The sequence below is a fragment of the Adiantum capillus-veneris genome, chromosome 21 (assembly GCF_014529385.1).
Source record: "Adiantum capillus-veneris isolate H3 chromosome 21, ASM1452938v2, whole genome shotgun sequence".
Lineage (NCBI taxonomy): Eukaryota > Viridiplantae > Streptophyta > Polypodiopsida > Polypodiales > Pteridaceae > Adiantum > Adiantum capillus-veneris.
Genome location: NC_140951.1, coordinates 29,207,098 through 29,228,202, shown reverse-complemented (window position 1 = coordinate 29,228,202; position 21,105 = coordinate 29,207,098). Strand labels below are relative to the sequence as shown.

The following is a 21,105-nucleotide window of genomic DNA, read 5'->3' as shown; positions in this document are numbered from 1 at the left end:
AAGGGAACTAGGCTGTCCTTAATTTTCTAGAGTTTGTCCCTGATTCCCCAGTTCTGTTGTATGCTTTACCAGCAAGAGAAGTGGAGCTGCCGAGGTTTTTTCCAGCAGTATACCCTTAACATTTTGAACCAGTAAATCGGCTTACATACTTTAAGATTACTGATGATCTTCAGGATTGGTATGAGGGATCAAATGTGGAGTGGAAAACCTGACAAATGCTATTCAATAATACTCTTCAGCTAAACGATTTCCAAGAATTAAAAGATGAGGCACAAAGGATCAAGCTCTGTATGTGACAATGGAAAATTCAGATTAGAGGCCTCACTAAGATCACAGAACAGCTACTGCAACTCACTGTTGAGTCCTGTTCCTGAAAAGGACATTATGGCTAAACCAGGCCTAGGACCCCAGTACAGAGAAATGGCTGAGATTCTCTTTGAATCTAGGATCAGAACAAATCAGCCTCTTCCTGAAGGATGGATCCATACAGCTTTGCATTGTCACAAATTGGCCAGGACTTGTCTAACAAAAGTCAGACACACGCTTTATGATCCTGACACCAAAACTTATCATCCCCTCACTCCTTATGAAATCGAAATGAACACAGAAAGGTGGGATCAGCTTGAGCAAGAGGCCATTTACAAACTCATTCAGAGGACAATGATGGCACTAGGACTTCGGAGACACCATCAGGACCTAAGGGCAAAAGGAAGCGGGTTCAGTGGAAAGATACTGATTAGTTCCATCTCGGCATTCGATGGAGGAATTTTCCAGCCGTCTCAGAATCAGACGGTGGATTTTTCCAAGCATTTTCAAAATCAGACGATGGATTTTCTCAGCCAGGTGTGGGCATCTCTTTGGCTGACACGCTTGGAATTACAATTATAGGGGGTTTCAAGCACTCAAAAAAGCATGAAATATGGCATAAAGCTATGTTTCAGAAGGATCAGACGGTGGATTTTTTTTTCAAAAATTTTGGAGTCTTACCAAACTTCAAGAAAGGAGGGAAGGATGTAGATGGCCGAGGCAGACTCACTGGCGGAGGTAGTTTCACTAGGTGGGAACCAGCTCCTGGAAATCCGAGTAGCGGACCACTTAGTAATTACCATGATGGTTACCACATTAACTCCAAGAGGCTATAAATAGGACCCATTACATTCTAATCGGGTTGGCTGTACTTTTGGGCCATTTTATCTTTTGACTTCCTACTCCTAGTTGTGTGGTTGTAGTCTTGGAGTTGTTCCCAAGCTACATTATTCTCACTTGTACTCTTACTTTGTAATTCCTAATATAGTAGTCGAGTATACTTCAGCCAGATATACTTTGTATCCATTCCTTCTGAATCTGAACTGAATCTGAACACTAATTCCGGTCATTCAGCTGTCTATTTCTCAGCAGATGTATTCTTGTTCATGTAACTGTTCTAGCTCAGTTTCTATATTTTCCTCCAGTTCTACTGATTGAACTAATGAATCACCAGTAGTTGTAAGCTCTAACACTGGAATAAGCTATCTAAAGGGATCAGCTTCAATTTCAAAGAAGAAGAGAGTTTTAACACTGTAGGAAACTATCCCAAGAGACCTTAAAGATCTAGTCGACGAGGAATTGAAATCTAGAGAGAGAGAGAGAGAGAGAGAGAGAGAGAGAGAGAGATGAAATCATATATTAGCGTCTTCAAGTTCCCAAAATGACCTATGAGACCAAACCGGCACAAACTTGTGAATCTAATACGATGTCTGGGTACAAAAAGAGATGCTAAAAAACGAATTGGGGAGTGCTACCAGCTAGTATTATGTGTGATCACTCATACAATGGGAGATAGAAAGAGAGATAGATGAAATGATATATTGGCATCTTCAAGTGGCCAAAATGACCTATGAGACCAAACCGACACAAACTTGTGAATCTAATACCATATCCGGGTACAAAAAGAGGTGCTAAAAATGAATTTGGGAGTGCTATAAGTACTTTATGTTTAATTTTTCGTTGTTAAATATCTTGATCGAATACATTCAAAGTTCCTAAAGGGTCATGGAAGAGAGCTCGCAAGGTGTCGAAACTGATCTAGGCAAGGTTGTGAGAGCTGCAACCCAAGAGGGGTTGCAATCTTCCCAACTAGTTGTAAAGGCGTTGGACAGATATGTTGAGCTCGACACAAAGTTCTTGGAGAATTGGATGGCCAAGCACGAGGTAACTCAACATGAGGGACCACTTCCCTAGGTTCCGTTGTGCCCACTTCATGGTCACGAAGATGTCTGTCAAACAAGGGGAAACAACATTGACGACTTGGCACATAAGTTTAGGCATCATGGTTACATGCCAACTCTCGGAGATTTTGTTGTCTCGGGAAAAATGGTCAATAGAGACATAATTCAAGTAAGTGAGCAGGAAGAAAAACAATGGGATGTGTCCTTTTGGGGGAGGTGAATCGCCAGTTTGATCAAGAGTTGTTTGCATCTCAATCATGGGCCATGTGTTGAGGATAGCGGTCAAGTATTAACATGTGTTGAGGACAGCAATCAAGTATTGACATGTTCATCCTCAGAGAGAGGTCCCCTTTTGCAGGGTGAGCTTGAGAGTTGGGTGTTGAGCCTACAATCCAATCTGGATAGTTTTTGTTCACCTTTGCTTGCACAAGATGCAATATTGAGAATGATATTCCCCCCAAATAGAAAGGGAGAGGGAAAATAACCTATGAAAAAAAGGCAGAATAGGTCACTCTTAGAAATTGTCATGGATAAAGACTTTCCAGGAGTAGATAGCACCTTATCGTCGCAGACTATTATGTAGGTGTTTGCTCGATATAAGAGAAGGGCCTTTTAAAAACTGCACAGTGGAATTTTTGCATAGGCAAGGATGAGAAACAACACAAGCCCACTCTTTTCCCCCCGGATGCAGAGGATATATGCGTGGGGAATGTTTTACCATGTACATGTTCTCCGTCCTCTTCAAAGAATAAGCACAAGAGAAATTGTGAGACATGTTGTGGACATTGTGATGTCTGTGTCAAGGAGAGAAAAAACATGGCGCGGTTTGAGCACATCTCCTTTATCAAGCAACTTCATCTTTTATGTCAGAGCGAGGAGTTTTTTATGATTTTCTTACAATGTGGCGGGCAAGAAGCAGTTGGCAAGCGGACAGCTCAACCTCTACCAATGTTATCAACAATTACTGGGATGGGAAAAAAATAAGAATGTGCAAAGACTTTTGGAACCCACAGAAAGAGTGGGAGATTCCAATTGAATGCCCCAATAGTTTTTGTGCCATGTATTATCAGACTTTTCCAACTGCCTTGTGTAGCCCGGAGCTAAACAAAAATTGGAATGATATTACCAAGGAATATCATTTCTTATGCTCACATTGTGCAACAAATATCAAAGTGCCAAGAAGAATGGTCAAGGTGAGACAACATTGCAATCAATTTAAATAGGCTTCATCTTAGCAATGTTTATCATGCCGATAACTTCCATGTTTTTTAAGGGGGATCCTCGGAACTTTGCACTAATGTGCCATTGGGATGGCTTTCAAACAGCTTCAACCAAGCCAAAAGATAGTGGGGTTGTTGAAGTGGTGGTCCTTAATGATGGCAAAAACTCAATTATTGGACCGTTGCCATTGCTATTTTTTCCACTCAGCTTATTGAAGTTGGAAAAGAAACATGGCAATATTCTTCCATACCTTATAGAGCCTTTAATATGTGAACTTGAGTCCACTTTTGTTGATGGGCTCTCCATCAATTTTAACTATCCACCAACTTTGATATTTGACAACTCTTTGGACATGGAATATCATTCTTGTATTCTAAGGGCAATTCTCATGTCATGGACATGCGATCACCCAACCCAATGTAGACTAGGATGTTTGAGGATGGGGGCAAGAACGGGTGTAGACGGGATAAGCCTCCCATGAAGCAAATCACTGAAGCGGTATGCATTCCAAAGTATGTATACACAAAGAATAAATATATTGCTCACTACCCACCATAAAAGAGGAATGCAACAGAGATGTTTGAAGCTATAAGACTTTCAAGATAAAAACAAACAAAGGAGGAGTATAACACTACTCTATCCAATGAGGTTAACAGAAGAATCACCACTCTAGAGGTTGTACCATCTCTATGGCTTTGACATTAGTTTTGATCTTGTGTATGATGTGATGCACATTCTTGCATTGAATATTTTCAAGAAGTATACTAAACAGCTATTTTTAAAGGCTAGGTCCAGCACTCATGCAATAAATGAAGTTACTGTTGCAATTCCTGGAACACTTCGCAGGAGTGGACGATGGAGGTTGCATGCTACTAGACACCACGAAAATTTTATTGCAGAAGAGCGTCAAAAATTTATTCAATGGTGTTTACCACACATTTTAAATAATGTTCCAAGGATTGAGAAGACATTAAGAGATGTGGGAATGATTTTGGTTGACATTGCCCATATCTTCTACAACTACACACGTACTCATGGTTGGACTTTGGATACCATCAATGCTACCCGAAAACTACTTTCAGCATGGATAATTATTATGGATGAAGAGGGAGAAGAGACTCTTTCTCCTCTAGAGCATGTGGCAAGTGTGTATGCTTCTATTGACCACAAATATAATAAGCACTCCTTATATTACAGGGACCTTATATTACAGGGAGACCTAAAATAACGTCAATCTTTGTATTATAGGTTCTGGAGAGTTTTTTGATAACATAATATACCACAGTAGCCATGATACACTTTGGTGCTACCAGTTTGAGAGAAATGTGTTGGGGATTTTAGATATTCCAACAAATAATAGGTTCAATGAGTTAACATACACTCATTATCACGCTTGAGCGCTTTTATCAGGAACCTTGCAACAGCTGGAGATTGAGAAGAATGGATTGTCACCTTGAGAGAGGATACTCTCATGCATACATGAGACTCTTTTATTGCCACAAGGTTTTTCTAAGGCTAGCATAGAACTAAGAACTTGTGAGAGGTGGCATCTGTTGTGCTTAGCAATTGCATCCTCTGAAGGCCAAGCAACACAGTTGTACAAGAGTGCTCAAAGTCTTGGCCCATGTCATTTCTTGAGCATGATTTAGAGAAAGGGAATCTCTTACATGGTTTGAAAGCAGCAAAAAGGGCTCTTGAAGGCTGGGAGATCATTTCTTTGAAGAGTTATTGGGGCCAACAATATATTCATTTGGAGGGATTTTCTTACTCCAAAGTATACATATGTGGCGAGCAATATGAAGAAAAATACAATGTGGTGATCACTTTAAGCAGGAATACTAATTTAGGACATCAAAATAAAGCAAGGGGTGTATGCAAGATCATAGGTTTCTTGTCCCATGAGCACAAGAAGGGCATTGAGTTATTCTTGATTAGGGAGTTTATAAATGGAGGAAATGCAATCGATGCTCTTCATCTTGATAAGATCACTGGAATGAGAGTGATCATCAGTGATGTGGATTTTTCTCGCAAAAAGAAGTGTCTTTCACCAACATATGCCATACTACACAAGTGCTTCTCTCTACCCTCGCACAATACCCAGAACAAGGTGATATATGAAATGAGCGACACCAATTTTCAAACTTGGTTGCTTAACCTGGCAAGGCTGGATGTGCATCGCCATGGGTGGAAATAGGGGATGTAGTATTGGTTGTAAGCAGCTCCTCCATGTCTACTCCATATTTCAAGGTTGTTGTCGTGTTCAATATAAATACAAAACAAAAAGCAGTCGCGCTAGGGTTTTTGAAAAGAGATGCAACCACAAATTATTGGAATGTTCAAGATGAAAACAAGTGGTAGGATTTGGAAACATGTTTGGAGGTGCTTCATGGATGGTCTCCAATTCAAAATGCCAATGATGCAAATGCCATGCCTACTTGTTATAAGAAAGGAATCATAAATTCTTGATAGGATCACTCATTGGAGTGCTCAATTTTTCAACCTTGTAAGGTCCCTCCCTAAATCCTAGAGCCATTTAGAACTTTTTCAGCCTAGAAAATAATTTAGAAAAAGTAGGACCAACAAAGAAGTCATGCGGACAACGAGACTTTACTCCAGAATGAAAAGACAACGATATTTCGGATAAGAAATTACGTCATCCCTATATTTTTCCAAAAAGATTATGTTATGGAATTGATATTTATCCATTTAATGCAGCAGCTGACAGGTGGCAAAAGCATTAGCAGATAATGGATTATACACAAGGATATTATATTTTATGTATATTTGATTATTCAAGTGCTCTTTATGAGCTTTGGCCATTTATGACCGGCCGGCCAGTTTGTACTCACAATTGACCATTTAAGAAATCTATAAAACAAATACGTGCAAGAGGGAAATGGTCACTCTTGCACCGGGGGAGATTGCACCCAGTGTCTGCGTTATTATTCTCACCTCTCCTCTCTTCTCTCTCGCCGTGCCGGCGTAGCACTTCATTTTAGGAGGTGCGTCTGTACGCGCTCTCTTGCCCTCTCCCGCTCTCTGTCTCTCTCTTATCGTGTACGGTTTGGAGTAGGTGCAAAGATGGTTGCCAGGTATACAACTTTGTCAGTTATCGCTTGCAATATGTTGTTTTCTCTATTTGGCAGGGCCACTTCGCTTTCCGTTAGTAGCAGATTAAGATTATTTTTATACTTCTTCGTCAAAAGCCGCATGGGAACTGATCTAGATTGAGAACTGGGAGAAAAGGGGATTAACTTGATTGAAAGATAAAGTTAAGAGATAAGAATTAAGAAGAAAATTGGGGTCCAATATATAGGAATTAAGAAGAAAATTGGGTCCAATACCCGGGGGATTCACCATGGAAACTTACCGCACCACGTAAGTGTAGGGGAGGGGGATTTTTTTACAAGTTACATAAGCGTATAAGTTAGGGGTAGGCCCCCAGTAATTTATCTCCCAAGCTTAAAAATAAAGGAGGGGGTATCATATTTATGGGGGGGGGGGGGGGAGAGAAGTGAGAAAAGGGAAACATGAGAGGAAGTTTTTGTGTTTCAAAATCATGGCTTCCCAAAATATTATGCCCTCAAACTTGTGAGTCCATACCTACAAAGATACATGCAAGAACTAACACTGCTTTGTATATTATAGTTCATTTGTTGAGGGATGAAAGCTATAAAGAGTTTGTATAGATGCAAATTTATACGGAGAACCTAACAAAACTCTATAACCATGTTTTTTAAGTAATTTAGATGGGTCAAAATTGGACGAGTGGCTAGAGTGTAGGCTGAACTGGCACAAAGTTTGAAAGTCAAACTAAGACACATTGAGGGTACATCTGTTATCAATAGAAGTGATTCCTTAGTACATTGCCAGTCACTATGCTACACACTCTTTGACTAGTTTTATTCAGTTAGATCATGTAAGACCTAAATTTTATATGTAAGATAGGGGTATGATAGTTTTTTGCATGGATTGTCGTATAAGCGTAGAAAGGGGGGTCATATTCCCTACTATGAGTCGTATATAGGGGTTTTATCAAAGTAGTCCGCTCGCAGGTGGCGTCCCGTTTTTTATATAGAGTGAAGCCCCCGGGGTCCAATAGCATTTGAGAAGAGAATTGAGGTCCAATAAGAATTAAGAAGAGAATTGGGGTCCAATAGCATTTGAGAAGAGAAATGGGGTCCAATAGCAATTGAGAAGAGACTTGGGGTTCAATAAGATTTGAGAAGAGAATTGGGGTCCAATAGGAATTGAGAAAAGAATACCCACCATTTCTTATATAAGCACCCCCTCTCCTTTGTAATTTTACACACATTATTGCTAAGCTGCTTGCATACTTGCCATGCTCAAGATTATGCTTAAGTAAATCAAGGTCTCCATTAAACCTTGCTCTTGCTCTCTACCTCTCTTGAAGGACAAACCCTTGAGGGTTTTGTGAAGAAGCTCCTCTCTCCTTCCTCTTCATCCTAAATCCCTTTCCTTCCTCCTTGAGCCTCCCATCTCTTCAAGAAGGACTTCAACCCCACTTCCCTCTTGTTTAGAGGAGGTAATCTTTATTTCTAGTAGGTTTAAAGAATCCATGTGTTTTTATACTAGGAGGTTTATGTGCATCATTTTAGGTTTAAGCTTTAATGGTAACCTTGGAATTAGGCTTAAGTATTAATGGTAGTTATGCATCATTAAGTTAAGCTTCAAAGGTACATTTGCACTCGTAAGCTAAGCTTTAATGGCAACTTCAGACTTAGGTGTAAGCTTTAGTGACTACCTTGTATTTTAGGTTTAAGCTTTAATGGAAACCTCGCAATTAGGGTTAAGTGATAAGAGTATCTATGCATCATAAAATTAAGCTTCAAAGGTAGATTTGCACTCATAAGCTAAGCTTTAATGGTAATTTTGCACTTAGATGTAAGCTTTAGTGACTACCTTGTATTTTAGGTTTAAGCTTTAATGGAAACCTCACAATTAGGGTTAAGTGATAAGAGTATCTACACATCATAAAGTTAATCTTCAAAGGTAGATTCGCACTCGTAAGCTAAGCTTTAATGGTAACTTTGCACTTAGATGTAAGCTTTAGTGACTACCTTGTATTTTAGGTTTAAACTTTAATGAAAACCTCGCAATTAGGATTAAGTGCTAAGAGTATCTATGCATCAGTAAGTTAAGTTTCAAAGGTAGATTTGTACTCTTAAGCTAAGCATTAATGGTAACTTTGTACTTAGGTGTAAGCTTTAGTGACTGCCTTGTATTTTAGGTTTAAGTTTTAATGGAAAGCTCGAAAACTCATAAATTATAGGATGACCTTCTAGCTTCTTAAATGGAAAGCTAGGCACCATAAGAAAAGAGTAGTTGTCTAAGCTCGATAGAAGTAGTTCAATTTTTGGTATTGAAGAGTATTTCTAAAGTTTTCAATTTCAAGTTTGTTTGCAAATACGGGATGGGAGAGATAGGGGATAACTTCGCGGAATTGATCTCCGTGTTGTTTGAACCGAAACTCTACAAGCTTCCATGGAGATGCCCCATTGGATGGCAAAGGATTGCAAAGGATGGCATTCGTGTCGCGCTTTGTGCTCGTCAATATTTCAGCCAAAGTACTCAAAAAAAGCAAAAGATAGTGAAGCAAGTGTTTGTTCCGAGCAGTTTAGTGAAAGTCAATGATCCAGTTTGGATTAAAGATAAAAAATCAACACAAAAAGACAAACACATGGATGGATAGCATCACAATTGAGCTTAAAAGAACAAGAGTACTATAGAGATAACAGACAGATATGGATACCAAAACCTCAAGTAAGGGCATATGAAGTAATGTCACGTCCCTCCCAAGAAAGAAGTCCCACAAGATATCAACCTCGACAATATCCTAGGATACCTAAGAAGCAGGTATACAACAGAACAACATCGAAAGATGCTGAAGTCTACCACAACTCTCAAGAGGATACAGAACAAAGACGGATCTCAAAGAATCTTCTTCTTGGACAAGGATTCTACACAAGTTATACAAATTACTGGCTACCAATCAACCACAAGCCAACAGCAACTACACCATACCTGCATGAAGATCTCAAGAACTCAACAAGACCTAGAGCAAAGCAAAGTCAAAAAAGAAGGTACAAGGGTCCTCAAGAGATTTGGATTCCTAAGTCTTCCAATGAAGCGAGTCAAAAGCTAGATGACGACTGCCAACAGAGGCCTACAACAACATCAAAGACTCCTATCAACATGCCTAATTGGAGAATCAAACAGATGATGGAGTCTTCACAGTCAAAGAAGGATAGCCCAACCAACGGGAATGCAAATTCAAAGATGATAAAACAAGTATGGAAAAAGAAACATTTTGGTCCTTCACTGATCCTCTTTTTGAGGATTCAAGCTCATGTTTACCTGAAGAAATATTTGTAGTAAGCACAAGAATGTAAAAATTCAAGTCGCTAGGGTGGCATAGCCAGAGTCGGGCTGTTGAGCCATAAAATGAGCAAAGCATTAGTCCCAAAGCTTCAAGTCGTAATAAACTCTGTACTAAGAGTCATAGTTATTAGGCTTATGCTCAACTTGGAAGATTTTAGCATATCTAAGTCATGTCGCTCATGCTGGATGAGATTAGCATAAGACTCAAAGTCTATTAACTTACAATTGGTGGAGTGTCGTAGATTTCAACACTCACGCACAGTGCACAGTAAGATGAGAGCACATATCCTTGTTGTCAAACGAAAACTATTCTTAAAGGGGTGCCAGCTTGCAAAGCCATGTGATATGCTTTTATAGCTACACCATCTTTCTAAAGAACCCCTCCAAATCTTTCTTGCACAACATATTGTTTTCCATTAATTTTTGTGTATCCACCATTGAACATATGCATTAAACACTCCTTTTTGCTTCCCCCTATGCACCTTGAGTGGACTACAACAGGCAAACCAATGTTCCATCATGCTACTCTCATATTTGTTGCCTTTTTATTCCACATCTATCAGCAATAGATGTGGAATAATCCCCTAGGTACTTTATTAATATTTCCCATGCTAATAAGTACTCCAATAATGAGTGTATCTCAAAGGCACTTATTTTCCACTGGGTTTTTCCCCTTTGGTCATCCAAGTATTAGGCCCTAATTTAGAACCTCATCATTCTACTTCTCTTGTACATACTCTTAATAAGTAAACAAAGCCTCGCTGTTATGCTACTAAACGGACAAATGAGACATTACCTCTCACATCAGAAATAGCTTTGGACCAATGAAGATAATGCAACAAATTGAACCTCATCAACAAATTCAACGACAAATGAAAACGATCGGTCCATCAATAACCAATTAACAACCGTCCACAACCTCCACGGACACTTTTCAACAGTGCCCAAGGATGGGCATTAAAATCGAAAGGAGGGAATGTTAACTGAGCCAATGTCAGTTAACAGAAGCTGCTAAAGATCAAAGCCTAATGAATGCACATCAAAGATGAATATGAAAAAGCAGTGAAGATTGGAGTTACACACTTTTTACATTTTTTTCAAAATGGCCATGTATTGTAATTTCCCGATTTATTTAGTCATTCTGATAATTGTAACGTGTTACGGACTCAAAAAGAGTTCCAATATGTAAATAATACATCAGTTAGTGTACCTAGGTTGCAGATACAGTAAGTTGTGGAGCCTCAAAGGTCTTGGGCACGGGACAGTACATATTTTAAACCTTGGCTAAGGTATAAAAGCCAAATTTGTAAAGATTTTATTAAGTTTTTGGATAAGAAATACACAGTGTGAGCTAACAGTAGTCACTTCTCTCCTTCTCATGCTTCCTACTCCCTTGTCGGTTGTCACATTGCAGTGCCATATGTTGCATTGCAACCTCAGGTAAGAGGTCTACGCATTGACGTAAATAAATCATGGTAAATCGTAGCTTTTGGCATCGCCAACGCGTGCCCTAATTTTATCATAAGTAAGAATTTAAGCTAGGAAATCACAAACTAAGCATAGGCAAGGTATTGGGGCATCATTGTTAAGCATTTAGATGCATTCAAGGTCAAAAACAACTAGGTCAAAATCTCACTGCTATTAATAATCGCATTTTTTGCACTTCATCAAAAGTGAGTTTTGAGACCATAACCATGTGTTCTTAGGTCTTATATTGATAGCCGTTTTTTGGCTCTCCGTAATTGCCATAGTGAGTTAACCCACCCTACCAAAATCATCCAAACACTGTGGCTATTCCTACCATTTCACTGTATATAGGTGTGTGTGAGTTAGGGGACTTTTCCCATATCTTCTTAAAAACCCTTAATTAGCTAGTCACTGGGCTAGTTGAGCCAATATATATATATATATATATATATATATATATATATATATATAAAATATAAGTATATTATGGCCCATTTGTGTGTAAATATTTCATTGTATATAGGGCCTAAATAAAAGGATTTTTCATAATTATTTTGGTATTTATTTAAATATTTCTACCTATGGTGTGTTATTTATGGTATGTACATTGACTCACCATTACCATATTTTTTCTTACCATTTTGCATACTCTTTATTCCAAATAAAAATAATTTCATGCAAGCTTCTCTTATTTTTGCTGTAACTCCATCCCAACAAAAATCCAAAAAAAACTAGTTCTATTTATGTGTATATTTTTTCACTATTGTGATTTTTTCCTTCCTACATCTATTCTCTATTGCTCTCATAAATTAGACCACCAAAAATATTCATCTTTTTATGGTAGACTTATAATGAGAGAGATTTATTTCGACCCATTTATATTTTTTCCACCTATATTATTTATATTTGACATGTACATATTTTTTTAGACCCCTCAATATTTGATTTTCTTAGTTGTACTATTCACTTATATCATGATCTCAATAATATCTTCAATTATAGACCTCCCAAATAAGGTCAAGGGTATGTGGAATGCACATACCCTCTTCCACTTTATCATTTTCCTCTTTCACACACACTCCTCCCTCTCCTTCCCACTCCCAAACCTGCAATTCCCATGTCCTAATTCACCCTTTTCACCATTGCCACATCTCTCACACCTCCATAGCCTTCATCCTCCATTTCTACACCCTGTGTGTCCCCCTTTCTCTCTACATATATGTCCATATTACCATACTCTCTTCAGCTTTGTAAAGAACTTCAAAAAATCAGCAAAAATCCAACGATAACCTCTGCAAATTAAGGCTCTTATCATGAATTTTCCAAGGTTTGAAATAACATAGCTTCATCGACATGCACTGCTTCTCCATGCTGACTGCTTCTTCTTCCGGTGCTGTAAAGAGGTGAATGTCAACTTCTCTAGAGCTTCAACCTCTCTTTACAAGCTCATCCCTTCTCTAACTTTTCTCATCATATATCTCACCATTTGGTGAATGATTTTGTAAATATTTTTTAGTGATAATTACTAACTACTAACCACTAATCTTATTGTAAAATGCACCCTCTACTAGAGTAGGCACTCCCCAATTATTCACTCAATCCTCTCTCCTTTCATCCTCAATAATTCTCTTCCCTTGAGCCCACATCCATGTGACTCAAGGACAAGAGAGACCCACCCTCATAAAAGAAATAAAAATATGCATAATCTTTTATTCCTTCAAATAAACTTGATTAGGCCTAATCCTAATCGGGGCTTCTAAAACCTATAAATAGAGCCCTTCTCTCCCTTGTAAAACATCACATGATCACACTACACCACACCATTCTCAACACATAACACGGCACTCTTCAAGCCTAGTTGTGTAGAGTGTGTGCATCGTGAGTGCTCTATTCCATCATTACACATAGGTGCATGGAGAAGCTTGAAGTTAGTTATGCCATCTAGAGGAGTGGAGTGTATGCCATACTCTTCACCACACTTGTAGCCTACTCTTGTGCATAAATAAGATTTATAGTTTTGGGTGCAATTGTATGCTGCAACTACGACTCTTCTCTCCAAATTGACTTGATAAGTTGGCTCATCAGGTGGTTGAAGGTATATTGTCCTTGAAGTTTGTTGTGCCATTTCATGCTTGGTGGTTTGAGGGCTTGTTGAATTGTTTGCCTAAAAGGTCAATTGTAAGAGGGTGCTCGGTGAGAGGGCTCCCGTGACCCTAAGACAATTTGTGTATTGGCAACCAGGTCAAGTTTTGTGTTGTCTCTCTATTTCTCATCAAGCTTTGTGTGCATCTAGTCTTTAAGGCTAAGACTGAGTTGCTCAAGTTGATTTGTGCTCTTTACCTCTCTCTGGCATGGTGAATGTTTGTGTTTGGTGTGTGTGGCTATCTTGCATTCCCCTCTCTTTGTGCGTTTGAGTACAAGGAGATATCACGTGCGTCCTAGTTTGCATCTACAACTAGGTGGTGCCCCTTTTCTTGTTTGGTTTCTGGCTGTGGGTTGTTGTTGTCTCTGATTGTGCTTGCCCCAGCCCCAATTGAGCAGCACGAGAGCCTCGAAGGGTGTTTAGAGGCCACTCTTCTTGTTGCCCGCCCCGGACCGCCTCAATATAATTTTCCTAGAAATTTCATAACATTCGGATGTCGTTTCATGCTATAACATTTATGTTTTGTTTGCCAATTAGCGACTAGCTTTTGATGACTTAGGTCATTTGAGTGTATCTTGTGTTAGATGCGAGTTGTCTATTGTTTTCCAAGAGATTGACACCCTCTTGTAGCCTCTATGCACTAGTCGAGTCAGCTTCGTCCCATGGATTGACAATTATGTTCGTGGTTCTCGCTATGTCTAAGAGTGAGGTTAGGAAATCCATCCACATCAAGTTATAAACTTTCTCTTCTCCACATCATGCCAAAAGGGTGATCTACAATAGTCAAGAGTCCATGGTGCCTCTCAAAATGGTTCTTGAATCATATCACTATCAGCATCAAAACCATCACCGTCAGATGAACATCTTTGGTGTGACGATCATAGAATGGAACCACTGGGTCAAATCTAAGTATAAACATGGCTAGCACTAAAATCTCAAATCTAAGTATAAACATGGCTAGCACTAAAATCTCAACCTACAATATGGTTTAAGGTTACAACAAAACCAAAATGTACCTACCATTAGACATATAGAGAAATGATGAAGGGATTATTGAATCATGAAATCATTGATAACAGCCTCATGGGTGATGGCTAAATGATGGTTTGGCTAACACGCCACCACAAGTGCACCATAAGGCAACAAAATCTCTATAGCTAGGGTGAATTTACTCTCCATAATCTCTATAGAGAATACATTCCAATGAGGAACATCGTACAAATACAAGTGCTAAACTTTTAGTGTATCGATAAGTCTGTCCACACAAGTTGCACCCCTCTGAGTGGTTGATTAGGGTCTATTTAGCTAGTGTGAGAGAGAGAGCCTACAAAATAACAAATCACTTGCAGGTTTCTCTGATGCAAAACAAGATGCAATGAGTGTCAAATCAATAAGTTTTATAAAATAAATACTAATGCACCATAAACTCACTCAAGGCCACTTTTTGGGTCAAAAAGCACCCTTCATAGATGGTCTACATCTACGAGCATTGCAAGATGTAGAGGAACCATTTCAGCAACCCCAATTTTTTCCATGTCCATGTTTGAGTGTGTTGAGGATGTGTTTCATGAAAAAGGTAATCAATTTTTGGAAATCGCTCTGATTTACACATCAGACGGTATCTTCTTTTTGTATTTCTTATCGTGTGAAAATGAACCAAACGTATGGAAAGGCCTTCCACAATGATATAAAGAAGGATGGATATGCTCGCTCTCTCTAGTCACTCGAGGGGTGGTGAGTATCAAGTCCCTAGAACTTAAATCCCATGATGGACATGACATACATGATTATGACTGCCACTAGAGTCACCCTACTCAGAATCTGAATTGTTACCTTCATGTTTGCTCCTTTTAATCTACCACTCTTTGGATAACTAATATTCACATTAGTCAATGATTGCTTGAGCTCTCATGTTTCCATTAAATGGTCCTCCTAATGCTATGTTTGGGCTTGAACATCCCCTATCTGTGCTAGGAGAAAGGGATTCAAGAGATTGATGGTGACGCTCAAGCTCTTGCCCTTTCCCCTTGCATTCTTGTGAAGTACTGCAAGTCATATCAATAGTAAGGGCACTAAACACCAATGAGTACCATGTTCTTTGCATAAAAATGATTGAGCTTACTGTTCTCTTCTTTTGCTTTGTTTTTTAGAAACTTTCCATCGACATAATTCTCAAGCTCTTCCCTTTTCCTTCGCCTTTTTGTTTAATATTGCAAGTCATATCAATAGTGACGGCACTTATCACCAATGAGTGCCATGTTCTTTGCATAAAAAGGGTATAGCTTATTGGTATATTCTTTTGCTTTGTTTTTTAGAAACTCACCATCGACATTGTCAAAGAATGATGGATAGTCTCTCCAAGCATCCTTACCCATAGAGCTTGTCTATCCACTCAACTGAATAGATCTGAGTGTCCTCTCTGTCTGACTTCACCCATGCAACATTGGGATGCTTGGATTACAAGCACCGTGAGATTTTTTTGAGGGCGTCCACCCACCATCTACAATAGACAATATTGAATTTTTGAGTTTTCATGGACCAAGGAAAATTCCCTGCAATGGACTCAATGGAACATCGACATGGCTCTCATCTCTAGACAAAGCCACATACCTCAAACATAGCCTTCTCAGGGGTTGCACAACAAAGCCAGTGCACTGGTTCTTTAAAATGCATCAATGAGGTTTGTCCTAAACTTTTGAGCTATGGATATTCTAATTGTGCACACTTTCATGGTAGTTTGTTGAGGGTACCATCACCCAGTGAGGTGTGCAACACAACATCAGGCAAAGTAGTCCATCACTTTGTTTCAATGCTACACTCTGCATTGGAAATTTTGAATGTTTTGTGTATTATGTGATGTCGTAGGTTATTAATTTGTTGAGGCACACACTCTTGCAACGTTCGTGATGGTACATCAAAGTCAATCACAGACAAAATCAAAGAAATGTGAAAAAGTTCCTTGTTATTGACCATCAACTCGAAGCTAATAAAGTATAGATGTGTGTGGAAAAAGAGATCATGTTCAAGTGTTTATTCTTTGATTTGATGGTACAAGCTAGAAAATTGATGAGCAACAACTATACACTATGGCACACGAAATGAGTCCCTTAGTGAAAGAAAATTGATAACCAATCCATTGTTTTTACTATATAGGTTATTTTTTCAAATTTACAATTATACTATAGAGATGTAATATGTTTATAATCCTTTTTTCATTGAATTTATCCATTAGGTTTTGATGATTTGTCTTGTCAATGTGTAGTGGCCTACCAACCAAAAGTCAATTGGTATCAACACTCTTCTCAATTTGAAACAAGATCACACTTATTATGACCTCTTGAAAGGTAGGTGGTTTTTGAAGCAAGATAAGGAAGGGGAGAGGTGATTTGTTTCCAAAATGTACACAATGGGTCCATCATCATGCATTGACCTAGTGATCTGCATGAGGCAAAATGAGACTGGATATCTACGTTACGTTTGGGTCCAATTTGATCACACCAAATGGGTCATCGATTGGGTAACAATGGCATGCCATGTATATGATCCAAGATATTTTTTTCCAATATATTATGTGTTATAGAGAGTATTTTTTTGCAAGAAATTAATTTTCATTCCCTGGTGGGATAGCATGCAAGACCAGCTCACTATAGCCACATGTGAAATGAAGGAAGAGGACATGGATTCATAGTGCCTCTTTTGGGAATTCCTTAATGAAACATTGGTCAAACATGGATATGAATTGGAAAATTTATGCAAATTCATGGCACATGAAGTGTAGGCAAGTTGGAATGCAATGTCCCATGTGTTCAATGGCGGTAAGGGTAATGTGATAGAGATTTGGGAGCGTTCTTGCATTTGCATTGGAAGCAAAGCATGAATCAACACATGGTCAATTATATAGTTGCACTATTGCAAGCAGCACACAAAGAAATGTGTGAGAAGTGGAGACAAGCACCATCCAAGGAGGCAACTGTAGATCAAGCCCTATTGATACAACAACATTGGTGACTAGGTAATTGTATGAACAAAAACCTTGCATACATGGATTCATGGCTAATCTGGTACGAGGTCCGCATTGCCCATTGGGGTAGCATCATTATCTCCATTGAAAATAGCACGAATGGTCCCAACACCCTGCACATAAATCTTGTCAAAAGTAAACATGGAAGTTGGCTGACAACAAGAGAGGGATTCAAGAGATGGATATCATTGTACGATGCATATACCACTGACATAGCAAATGCACTATTGCAGAGGACGAAGGTTATTTTGTACTTGCATGGAAAACATTTATGGAAGGGCTTGTCCTTGCAACAGCTTGCGGAGCCGCTTAGTCATCGACCATCTCATGTCACACGAATCACTAATGAAGCTATCAAGGGAACATTGTGTTATAGGGTGTCCTCAACTCAACCGGGTGATAAGGAAAATTTTCAAAAAAATAAGTTGCCAATAGAGGTGATTAATGTTGAGGATGAGTCAACTCATTGATTGGAGTAGAGTTCACTCACAAAGGATTGGTGGCTAAGTGGACGGCCAAGGAAGATAAATCATGTAGCTGAAAGGCCTTCAATCACGCCTTTTTTGATAAGGAAACTTTTCAAAAAAATAAGTTGCCAATAGAGGTGATTAATGTTGAGGATGAGTCAACTCATTGATTGGAGTAGAGTTCAGTCACAAAGGATTGGTGGCTAAGTGGACGGCCAAGGAAGATAAATTATGTAGCTGAAAGGCCTTCAATCACGCCTGTTAAGAGGAATGGAGGGGGAAGGGCCTATGATAAAGGAGGGAAAGATCAACAAAGAAATATGGGTTATTTGGTGCATCCACGCATATGACAAAGTGACTTGTAGTAGAACGCCTAATAGGCGGCTACGATGTGGTAGGTTCATTTCACACTCTAGTGTGGGATTTTCAGCTTTCTCTTTCGAAGGATATTGTAAACATCCTATGGGAGAGCTAGGGGAATGGTATGAATTGTCCAATATCTAAGCAATGGAGCATTTTAAAGAAATGAAATGTATGCCTATGTGCCACATGATATATGTTTTGTTGTTTAAGGTTTGAGCAATGATGATAAAATTCTTTCCATGAATAATGGATGTCCATCTTTGTGAAGCTTTGTACTTTTTTGTTCTACATTTGAGCGATGATGTATTTTGTTACTTATGATATGTATCTCTATCTCTCACATGTTTATGCTCTCTCTCTCTCTCTCTCTCTCTCTCTCTCTCTCTCTCACACACACACACACACACACACACACACACACACACACATACACATGTTCTCTCTTTAGAATCTTTTTGGAATCTTCTTGCTAGATTTCAAAAAGTGCTTGCTAGACAATGCTCGTTCGCCAAAAAGAAAACATGTCTTAACATACCGAACACTAGTGTAGGTAAATCTCGGCATATTGCTCCATAAACCTACAAATCACAGGTACACCATTGCATGCTTCTTGCACAAGCTTTCCCCATTTAGCTTTTCTTGATCGTGTCATGAGGCTAGATGGGCCCATCTTCTCTTTTCAAGCCTCCACTATATTAAAATCTCCTATGAGACACCATTCACCTTCTACTGGGGAGTCCCTAAGAGCCACCCAAAGTGGCTTTGTCCTTGGTATTGATGGGCTATACACAATTATGATGGTTAATGGTGGATGCTATATCCATTTAATCTTCATGCCTAGGATTTTTTTGGAAGCATGATTTAGGACTGCCTGAGGCTCAAGTCTATCTAGAATGGGTACGAACTCTGTTGGAGCCATCATGTCCTTTATAAAAACTAGCTTCTTTCCTAAAGCTTGTTTCTAGCTACTTGTGACATCCAAGTTGTGTTCTTGGATTGCCCAATAGTTAACATTCCTATCTATCCTTACCACCTCCTAAAAAAGCGCATGCTTTTTACAAGATTTTATGTCCACATTCCAGAATATCACAATTAATTCCTCAAACATTGAGAGAGAGGTACAAATTCCTCCACCTCTAGAAGGCCTTCCTCTGAAGTCTCTTTTTTATTGTCATCCTCCATGAGATCGAGTTACCTTTCCTTATGGTCCTTCACACTACTACCTCAATTTGGAAAGCAGCCATCTTTGTAATCCTAGGGGCCTCACAATTTTCATCTTGAAGCATTTCAAATAGACTCTCATATTGAACTAGAGCCTCTGTTTTCCCTGACAGACTCTCTTTGAGTTACCCAATGGCCCGTGCTTGTGATTTAAGGTGTTTACATGACATATTGGAAACTTTTTCCACCCGAAATTTTCCCTTGTAAAGGTGGGCAAGAGAGCAATTTTTTTGAATTATTTCAGGTTGCAATTTTTGGTGGTGGGGAGAATATATGTGCCAGGTAGGGGACAGCCTCTTCACCAATATTAGTGGTCTTGTTTTCCTTGGCAAGGTGTACTTGTGAGTTTGTGTTTAGTTTTGAAGCTTGGATTTTGTTAACTTGCTCTTCCTTCTCTGAATGGTCACCATCCTTCTGAGGGGGTTTTCAGGTTCCATATATGCTTGAGTGGATTCCACTGGGGCATCCTCTCCTCTCTTAGAATCTTATGTATTGGCTAGGTTACCTAGGAAAGTTCTTGCAAATTGCCTAAAGCCATTGCATTTGAAACATGTCCCAAAGGACATGGCAAATGTTACGAGTTTTCTTCAAAACGAGCAAAAAATCTAGGCAGGAGTTGGGAATTTTAGCTAGTTAATAATATAGTAAACCTCTTTTTTTTTAGAACATTGGCGCTTGAAGTAAAGTAGGCCAAAATGGCAAAGTAAGATTGGGTCTACTACCTTGGGATACACCCAACCCGAAGAGGGTCATCCCCCAACGGATATTATGTCCTTGTTTTCTGCACAATAGCTTTTATAGATGTTGATCCCACCACTTGGCATTTATTAAGAAGTTATATTTTAGTATGAGGATTGACGAGCCTCATCACTATATACCACAGGGTATTGAATGAACTTCAAGCATTGGAATTGACAACATTAAATTGGGACATTGTTATTGTTGCTTATCAAATCCATTAGATGGGTTCGAATTACCTTTTTGATTCCTTTTCTCATTATAAGAGGAAATTTTGAAAACCGTTGTTATTATCGCGGATTAACAAATGAAAATAGAGAGAGAAAACATTGCATTGGCGTTAATAGGCATGGAAATGGTTTGTCAGCAATAGACGTGGTAATAGTCACAAATATATATCTGTGACTATTACCGTGTTTATTGAATTGCGCTTATTATCGTGGATATTATCACTATAAGGCTTTTCAAAAATTAAGGTTCTCAAATTGGGTGGCCCAAATGAGCACCTTTATTTTTTACCTACATAAACTTATGAAACATCAGTTGCATTTTAAAAAGTGTATAGAAAAAAATAACCAATAGACTTTAAATATACCTTACCTTGACAATTGAAAGTACAAAAGAGCAATAATTTTTTTTTAAATACAACTAAGATCAAATTTTAGTTGAGTTGTAAATACATATACTCATAGATTTTTTTCGTGCCACATTTTCACTTTAAAAGAGGACTCAAAAAATTATCTATCTGTCCAATTCCTCCTCCTCCTCATCCACAGGTACATACATTTTATCACCCTAACTCTACATTAACCAAAATCAAATTAAACAAATTAATAACTTTAAATAATTAAATAG

The 21,105-nt window shown here is 38.7% G+C and overlaps 1 protein-coding gene across 1 annotated transcript in view; it reads left to right on the top strand.

Moving 5' to 3' along the window:
• Nucleotides 1-2,031: 2,031 nt before the first annotated feature.
• LOC147430706 (uncharacterized) overlaps nt 2,032-21,105 on the top strand; it is a 31,403-nt gene continuing 12,329 nt past the window's right edge. Inside the window, 1 exon segment of the mRNA XM_086493575.1 lies at nt 2,032-2,190. Coding sequence (XP_086349701.1) covers nt 2,032-2,190 — 159 coding nt within the window.